The following is a 10,082-nucleotide window of genomic DNA, read 5'->3' on the forward strand; positions in this document are numbered from 1 at the left end:
TGTAGATCACATAATTATAAATAAAGAAGCTAAAATTTGGATGGAAGACAAAAGTTTACCAAAAATCTTGTGACAGTGTAATTTTAGTGGCCCATGTAGCTTGCATCCATTTTCCTGATAGCCTAGTGGTTTTCTTGGTAGCCTAGGTGGGTTTGTGTTAAGCATTTTGTCTTCTATCTTCTGTCTCTACTTGCATTATGACCTAAGATGTTTAAGAAAAGATTGTCCGGCATTAGGAATATTATCTGAAAACCTGGCTTTTGCTTAGTTGGTTGGCATTGTGCTAACCAACCTGTTTATGAAGTAATGCTCAACTCAAGGAGGTAGTAGGTTTATTATTACAAATATTTGTAAAGTCTTGAGTGAAAGAAGACTAATTAGAGTTAATGTGTGGGTTTACATGTATATAAACAATCCGCCTATTTATGCCTGAGAAATGGCTTGATGAAAAGCCAGTGTCATCACGTAAAATATTTTTCTTATCTAAAATATATTGAAGGATTTTTAAAATATGAGAATCAAGCTAATACTGTTATAATAGTTAATATTAAGTATGTATATTTTCCTTTTATAATTTGCATACATTATCTCATTTAAAACTCAGAACCATTGAACCTATGAATCTGAGGTTCAAAGGGAGAAACTGACTGGTTTTAAATCATAAAGCTAGAGGTTGTGGCACAGCCAGAGTAAAAATTCAGTTTTCTTGTCTCCAAGTTCAAGGCATTCTTTTTGCTGTACAGTATGACTTGAAAATTCTTTTGAGTGGTAACAGATACTACCATTTTTTCTAAATGAATCCTTATGAAGAGTTAACTCCAGTTCTCTCTCTCTTCCTTCCTTTCTTTCTTTTTTTAAGTAGAGACAAGCTCTCGCTGTACTGCCCAGGCTGGAGGGCAATGGCACAGTCATAGCTCACTGCAGCTTTGAACTCCTGGGCTCAAGCAATCCTCTTGCCTCAGCCTCTCGAGTAGCTGGGACTACAGGTACGAGCTACCACACCCTGCTAACTTCTTAAAAAATTTTTTGTAGAGACAGGGTCTTGCTATGTTGCCCAAGCTGGTCTCAAACTCCTGGCCTCAAGCAATCCCTGCCCCCTTGGCCTCCCAAAGTGCTGAGATTACCGGTGTGAGCCACTATACCAGGCCTCAATTCTTTTTTTTTAATGTGACCAATTATAAATAATGATAACCCATGTAATCCTTTTCTCACTTAATGTAGTTCTATCCTGTAGATGCCTTAGCTGCTAATTAAAGTTTCTTGTTCATTGGGCATCTTCTTCATCTCAAAAACTCCTGAAAATGAAATACTGCCTATATCTCAAGTGAGCCACAAACATGGCTGCTATGCCAAATAGATTGATTGTCATCAGTTTCCTTAGCAGTTAACCGTTATTTCAAAGTTTAGAGATTTAAAAGTTATTTCAATCCCATGTTTATTAATTGAACATAAAGTACTATGTTGAGACAACTATTAAAAGATGATTAAAACCTTTTTATACTTCAGGCAACCTATTCTCTACCAAGCTAGTACCCAAAACTTTTTACTTTCCCACTTCGCTAAACTTTCCAGTACTGTGTACCACTTTTTTTTCAGCTGTAAAATTGAATGTATGCTTCAAATTTTGGGAAGTGAGCTTTTTAAAACTTTCCTCAGCATTACCTGTAAAGTGAAAGGAAAGTATTTAATCTACATAGCAAAATATCATTATACAGTTATTAGATATCTTCTATGTTATGTGGAGCTTAGAGGTGGGTTATGTAAAATCTGCTTTTATATTGTAATTCTTATACTTTTTCCCCCCGTCTTTCCCCTTAGATTTTCTTCATGGATATTTTTCATAGCATTATTATGTGATGTGAGAAGTTTCTTTTTTTTTTTTGTTGAAGTAACATGGATTTTATACTACAGAATCAAGAGAATTGGCTTTATAGGAAAAATTGATTTATAAAAGTGGTACAGGTTTTTATAGATAACCATGACAACATCCCATATGAATGGGCATGTTACAGAGGAATCAGACAGCGAAGTAAAAAATGTTGATCTTGCATCACCAGAGGAACATCAGAAGCACCGAGAGATGGCTGTCGACTGCCCTGGAGATTTGGGCACCAGGATGATGCCAGTACGTCGAAGTGCACAGTTGGAGCGTATTCGGCAACAACAGGAGGACATGAGACGTAGGCGAGAGGAAGAAGGGAAAAAGCAAGAACTTGACCTTAATTCTTCCATGAGACTTAAGAAACTAGCCCAAATTCCTCCAAAGACTGGAATAGATAACCCTATATTTGATACAGAGGAAGGAATTGTCTTAGAAAGTCCTCATTATGCTGTGAAAATATTAGGTAAGTAAAAATAGGATAATGGTAAATGATTTGCATTAGTTTGTCTATGCCTTATAACATGTACAGGAAGGAAGAGGGATTTAAGAGAATGTAAGTAATGGCAGTTTGAATTCCAGACCAAGATCAATTCTTTTCTTGGAAAGGCCATATAACAATCATTGTTTATTGTTAGCCACATAGAGCTAAAGCATATGGCTTAAATGTTTAGTCACTGCAACATGTTTTTTAGATATAAAAAGTTCTGCAAGTGGCCTAACATTTAAAGCCTTGAAATTTACCTTTTATATCAAACTCACAAACTTTTATATAAAAATACAGAAAAACAATTTTCAGATTTTGAATTTCTGATTTCCTTAAAGTAAGTTTGTAAAACAGTAATGAAATTAATAACTATGGCTTAAACTGTATTTGATTTCTTTAATTAATGATTGCCAGTAAGAACTGGTGCTGCTTGTATGGCATCATACACATAAAATGTGGCTCAAAATTTTCTATCCCCAAATTGTGTTCTGTGAAAGCAAAAAAAAAAAAAAAAACCTCCAAAATATTAATCCTATGAGATATTGATAGATACAGACAAAAAAGAGTTCTGTGACCAAATAAATTTTGAGACTGCTATGTCAAATAAGCAGCTTTTTATTTCAGGACATCTTAGAATATCTGTACACACACATGCATGCATACACACACACACACACACACACACACACACACACACACACACGAGTGCTCACTGAACTAGTGTTAGAAGTTGGTAGAAGTCAGTTTGAGAAATGCTGCCTTATACATTAATTTGTGTACTCTTTAAACCTGAGCTAACCCAAATGAAGCATTTTATTTATTGGTGGTTAACTATTTTGGGGATGTGCAAAAAGAATGTTTCTACTTTTCTGCGGAAGGAGAGAGTCTTGTTGTCATTGTCATCATTTTGCCATTCATTTAAGTGTCTGTTGAGCCCTGTACTAGTTGTTTTAGCCATCACCATTCCATGTAATACCCACAACAATCCTGTTAACAGGACTCTATAATCTTCATTTTGAAGATAAACAAGTTGAACCTCATTTAAATCACTTGTTTAAGATACCAAGCTAGTAGGTAGTAGAGCCAAGTTCAAATTTGCCAGATCTGGAGTGATGTACTGCACAAAGTGGAGAGTTTGAGTGGTGACTAACATCCAGCCTGCACTTCACTCACCAGACCATAGCTCTGGCTACCTAGAGTTGAGCACCTTTTTCTAATTTGCACAAAGGTACCATATATATGCTAGATTTGTCCCTCACTAAGTCTCTTTATTCCAAGTCTGGAGTGGTTTCTGCTACATCACATCATCGGTTTCTTTTCTGTGTTATAAATTTATTCAGGATCTGCATTTCAAATTTACATGCTTCTTTGTGTTTTAAGAACTCATAGATATGTGTTCAGTCATAGTGAAGTCTGCTAAATGCCTTCAGATGTTATAGTTTCTGTGAAAACTAAAAGGTTACATATTTTCTTAATACATTTATATGAAGAAATTGTATGTTCTTTTTTCCTAAGGGTTTTGTTAGAGTAAAAATGCTTTATTCCTGATTGCCTCTTACTAGCCTTCATTTCTCATCACTTCATTATTATTTATTAACATTCTGTAAATATTCTCTATTGGAGAAAATTTATGTTATATCCAGTGCAAGCCTGGATTGATTCTTTTGTTTTTCTGTTTAAATTCCTTTAAGATTGATGTATTTGTGCATTTGCTTTACACAGATGTAAGTGTGCATTTAATAGATAATATTCAGTTAATCACAGTAAAGAAACAAATAAATAGCTTAAGCCGGATTCACTTAGGGGGAAAGTCGTGGGGTATTTTTTTTTCTTAAGCACAGAAAATTGGAGATCATTTGTCTTACTTTTTCTGCTTTTTCCTATTTCTGATTGTATGTTCTGTTGCTGATTTTCTGCAAATTCAGATTAAAGGACAGCTATATTTCTTCTAATTTATAGTCCACCATGGTTTTCAAAAATACCTTTTTGTGGTCCTTGAACTTAAGATTGTTTTATATATTTTACTTTAAAGTAATTTGAAATGTAGTTCCAGGTATTTATAATTTGTTTCTTGGACAGGAGGAGATTTAATATTCTGAGAAATAAGTGATAGAGTTAATGTTAATACACTCAACACAAATGCTGTTAATTATAGGAAACTTGAAAAATTAGCAAAAGTTATAAGATTGTCACTGTCAGTCATAGCCTCAGATTTTTGATATATTCAGTTTTAAATTTTCATTGAAAATGAAGTGTAATAGCTTTTTACCAATCATTTTTTTTCTTGTTCATAATCTGCTAACACATCAAACTACAACAGAAATACTCCCTGAAAATTGTATCTCCTTGCCAGTATTTTGATTAATACACACATGACAGGAGACAACTTCTCAGCCCTTTTCACAGCCAGAAACAGCAACTTTGTTTTAAATGAGAGAAGGATGAGGCAACTGATTTCTTTCTTTGAGAGGGAGCCTTCAGTTTCCAAACTATATATCATCATTACCTGTAAGTAGACGAAGTACTTTTTAGAATTGAAGATGTGGTTGGCAAGGTTAAGTACTTTAATTGTCTGGGTGGTTTTTAATGAAAGTATTTGTAAATTTGGCAATGTATAATAAAGTATAGGGGTGAGATTGATAGAAAATACTCAAAAGGGATGAACTGAATTTTTTTGTTTAAAACCTCTTAAAATCTAGTCAAAAATTAGAAAATAGCGATTGGGAACTTAATTTCAAATGAATAATTAAAATTAGTATTATAAATTGTAAAAGTTTTAATGTATTGGGGAGACTTCCTTAAAATAGCATTAGTTTTTAAAGCTTGCTTTGCTACACATATCGTTGTTCTCTTTCATAATCAAAGACTTGAAATCCTGAGAAAAGAACATAATGCAGGTTAGAGTGGGCTGAGATAGAGTAGGATAATTTTGAGATTTTTCTAGATTATAGATTTCACTGTTTTTGTGTTCTCATATAAGTAATTTTGGACCAGGGATGTGGACAAATAAATATAGTAGACAATATTGAAAGAGAATAAACTCGGGAAGACTGCTTTCTGTAGTATTGTATATGTGACTATATATTATAATTGTAATACCTTTGAAGAAACATTAGGAAAGGGCAGACACACTCATGGTGAGCTATCTATTTTGTGGTTAATAAGGAGACTCTTGGAATTTGTGATTAGGGGCTTTCTAAGCTACACCAGATGCTGTTAGTGTGAAGAAACAAAAGACACACCAATGTGAAGAAAACCAGGATGAATCAAACTAAAGAATGAACCATTTTCATAATAGTAATAGCATGTTTCAGTCTTGATTAGTGTCCACATATTTTTTGCCAGATGTCTCTGGATATTCAAACTATTAAAAGAGTATTGATATTTTAAAGTTACAGTAAATAGTTCTTCCACATTTCTTTCTGATGTTTAACTGCCTTTTGATTGACCATGGGACATACTGGAATTTTGTGTGATTGTGATAAACTTTATTAAAAGTTGACTTTAAAATAAAGTTTATTTAAAGCCAACAAAATTCCAGTACCAATAAATCTTGAGTTTTAGTTCAGGCTGGTTCTGAGAAGTTAATTATTTTCACTATCAAATTTTTGCTTAACTATTTCAAACAAACTTTATTAGCCATTCTTTCAGGGGCTTTTTTTCCCCTAGAAGTGAAATGATTAAACCTATTAGTACTAGATTTAATGTTTCAAGTGTTGGGACCACTTGAGAATTTTCTGATTTAGTCAAATTGCTAAAATTAGAGCTAACTTAAAAAGTAAAGATTTTAAAATTCATTAGAATATGTATATATTCATGTAAATTTTGGTTAAATATATACAATTCTATTGAAAAATTATTAACTGCTATTTCATTTAGTCTTTGACACAATGCATCAAAACTTTATTCCAGGCTGAGTGTAGTGGCTTATGCCTGTAATCCCAGCAGTTTGGGAGGCTGAGGCAAGAGGATTGCTTGAGGCCAAGAGTTTAAGACCAGCCTGGACAACATATTGAGACCTTGTCTCTACAAAAAATTTTAAAAATTAGCCGGGCATGGTGGCATACCCCTGAAGTCCCAGCTACTTGGGAGGCTGAGCAGGAGGATTGCTTGAGCCCAGGAGTTTGAGGTTGCAGTGAGCTGTCCACAAAGCAACTGCACTCTAGCCTGGGCAATAGAGCAAGACCCTGACTCTAAAAAAACTTCATTCCGCTTATTAAGTAATAGTAGGTTTTAACTTTTCCCCTCTTGCAAAGATTTCCTTCATTATCTTATGGCGTATTCAGAAATGCATAACATAATTGCATACTGGAAAGTTTTATTATCACTTAATTGCCATTGACCTTGGACAAGTTATTTAAGTTCTCTGAGCCTCAGTTTCAGGATTTTCTTGAGGACCAAATGAAAAAATGTACGTGAGCATGTAGCACTCTCTAGGTTTGAGTGAAATTTCATTTTTGTAAGAACCAGAAGCTACCAGAAAGATCATCTAACCCTCTAGTCCATGAAATTTGTGGATCTTAAAGACTAATTTTAATTTCATTTTTTAAATAACAACTTTGTTAAGATATAATTCACATACTATAGAATTTACTCTTTTAATGTATACAATTCATTAGTTTTTGGTATAGTCACAAGATTGTACAACCATTACCACTATATAATTCCAAAATGTTTTCATCACCCTAGAAAGATACCTTGTACCCATAAGCAGTCACTGCCTATTCTCCCCTCCTTCCAGCCCCTGACAACCACTAATATATATTCTGTCTGTTTGGATTTGTTTATTCTGGACATTTCATATAATCAAATCACACACAACTATGCGCCCTTTTTTGACTAACCTCTTCACTCAGTGTTATATTTTCAGGGTTCATCCATGTTGCAACATGAATTGGTACTTCATTCTTTTTTATGGCAGAATAATATTCCATTGTATGGATATGTCACATTTTGTTCATTCATCTGTTGATGGACATTTGGGTTGTTTCCTTGTTTTGACTATTGTGAATAGTGCCATTATGAATGCTCTTGTACAAGTTTTTGTTTGAACACCTATTTTTAATTCTTCTGGATATATACCTAGGAGTACAGTTGCTGAATCATATGGTAATTCTATGTTTAACTTATTGAGGAACTGCCATACTGTTTTCCACAATGATTACACTATTTGACATGCTCACCAGCAATATGTAAGGGTTCCAATTTCTCTACATGCTTCATACTACTTGTTTGTGTTTTTTTAAAATTTCAGAATATTACAGGGGTACATAGGTTTTGGTTACATAACTTGCTTTTATACAGTTTGACTCAAAGTTAAAAGTGTGCCCTTCAGTCAGTTAATGTGCATTGTACCCATTAGGTATGAATTTACCCACCCCTTCCCATCTACTTGATTTCCCCTGAATTTTACTTTCATATGTGCGCATTAATGTTGATCAATTAGTTCCAATTTAGTGTTGAGTACATGTGGTGTTTGTTTTTCTATTCTTGCAATACTTCACTAAGAAGAATGGCTTCCACTTCCATCCAGGTTGTTATGCCACTAGTTGTTATTGTCTTTTTAATTTTAGCTATCCTATACCCAGTAATCTTTTTACAGTTAGAATAAAATAGAAAATATTAAAGTATATTGCACATAAGCATACATAAATATTTTATTTCAAATAGATATGTATATATTGGGTTGAGAAATAAAGCATATATATTTTTAATGGGTTGCCAACAAAAATCTGAGAAATACTATTAATATTATAGTTAAACTCCCTTGTTTTATAGAAAGGCCCAGAGACTTGAGGTGGGTTATCCAGTGACATATAATACAATTAATAAATGATCAAGCCATTGCTAGGACCCAGGTATTCTGATTCCAAGGTTGGGACTTTTTTTCTCTCTCATCGAGTACCTTTCTTTTGTCCAGGGACAATCATGAGGCTTTTGTACTTGATTGAGTAGTAGTCACTTCAAGACAGTTTTCTATTGTCTTACCACATTTAGGGGTAAGATTTTTGCTTTGTTGTCTCTCAGCTGTCTTTTCTTATAAATTTGGCTAGTATTTGTTTTTAATTTGCTAACCCAATTGTTAATTACTGTTCAGCATCTTTCATAAACTTCTGTTATTTTTAACAAATTCCCTTTGACCTAGCCCACTGAGAAGCAAAGTTCAGGGATCTGAATTTCATGTTCTTAAATTTACAAAGAAAAGAAAGGAAAAGAGAGAAAAAGAGAAAAGAAGGACTACCCCTTATTTAAGCAAAGATTTCCTGAATGACTGTTCTGATTTTGATACAGCTGGTTAGGAATATTGGAAACTGATGTAATTTCCTCATACGTTCCTCATATGAATATCATATTTGACCCTACAGTTTAGGGAAAAGAAAGCTTTAAAGTTTCAGAAAAAAGTCACGAAGTTGGTAGGAATTGAAATTTCCAAGGATAGGTTAAAAGAGTGGGTATTATTTACACGATGAAATGGAAGAATCTTGATGCTGGAGTAGATCTCTAGAAGCTATCTGTTTTCATATGGGGTAAATGAGAGTAATATGTAAAAATAAACAAAGCTAATCCCAGGGTAGATTGCTATCTCCATTGCTTTGAAATATCTTCAGGGATGGAGATTCCTTAGGTAATTTTAATGTTTGCCCTGATAGCTGATATTGCTGTATGGCTTCCCAGAGTATGAAGATAAAATTTCAGATAAAGTAACTCTTGGTGATTGCTTTCTGTTGCCTATTTTAAAGTCTTCATTCTTTTACATTTTTGACTGCCAGGAGAGGGCCAGGGTGGGAGGAGAGTTCAGGGGGATGGACCTATGTGTGTTTGTATTTATCTGTTTTAATTGTATCCCGAAGCCAAATGTGTTAATAAATGATTTTCCTTTAAGATCATATATCCTCTTGTAACATAAATAATCAAGATTTAAGTGTTGTATGAAATGTTAAAGAAGATGATGGGAACTTGAAACAATTTCTATTGAAAACCAAGTAAGAGGAAATAGATCAAACTGTAGGGCAAGTAATTTAAACTGGATATAAAGAGCTTCCTTGTAGGAAAGTTGTTACGGATTAGAATTTATTACCAAAGCTAGGTTTGCTATGCCTGCTTCTGCCTTTCCTCTGTAGAGTGTCTCCATCCTGCCTTACTCTGGGTACTTCTCTGCCCCAGCACTTCTTTATCCATTTCCCACCTAGCGCTTAGGTCAGTCTTTCCCACTAGCCCTGTGGTTCTCTATGTCTCTCTCTGTTTATTGTCCATGTGGTTCTTCCTCCTTGTGTCTGTTGTCTGTATATGGAGTTGGGGAAGGGAATCTCTTCTCTTTGTACTCTGTCCTCTCTTTGTTGTCTCTGTGTCTTCATCTTTATTACAGAAGAGTGTGCGTGTTTAACAGGACTGAATTAGTTGCATCCGAATGGATTTTTAAAATTCCTTCTGAAATTGTATGCAGTGTTGAAGAATGTAGGTGGATTTTTGTTTGTTTGGAGTAACAGAACCCTCAGAGAATGGAACATTTCTTTGAGTGTGTAGAAAATTAACCATTCTCGAAAAATATGTATTTTTGAAGTGCTTTTAAAGATGTACCATTTAGGAACAACATTTTTTTGTAAACTTACAACTAAATTTTCTCACCTTTGAAATTAAGAGTTTTTTTTTTTTTTTGAGACAGAGTCTCACTCTTTTGCCCGGGCTAGAGTGAGTGCCTAGAGTGAGTGCCGTGGC

The 10,082-nt window shown here is 34.1% G+C and overlaps 1 protein-coding gene across 1 annotated transcript in view; it reads left to right on the top strand.

The window, feature by feature from the left end:
- Window positions 1-962: 962 nt before the first annotated feature.
- Window positions 963-10,082, top strand: part of MPP5 (membrane protein, palmitoylated 5 (MAGUK p55 subfamily member 5)) — a 59,890-nt gene continuing 50,770 nt past the window's right edge. The window contains exons 1-2 of the mRNA XM_012656041.1: window positions 963-986; window positions 1,819-2,345. Coding sequence (XP_012511495.1) covers window positions 1,979-2,345 — 367 coding nt within the window. The 5' untranslated portion in view covers window positions 963-986; window positions 1,819-1,978. The remainder of the gene's footprint in view (window positions 987-1,818; window positions 2,346-10,082) is intronic.

Source organism: Propithecus coquereli, unplaced genomic scaffold (assembly GCF_000956105.1).
Source record: "Propithecus coquereli isolate 6110/MARCELLA unplaced genomic scaffold, Pcoq_1.0 Scaffold5, whole genome shotgun sequence".
Classification (NCBI taxonomy): domain Eukaryota; kingdom Metazoa; phylum Chordata; class Mammalia; order Primates; family Indriidae; genus Propithecus; species Propithecus coquereli.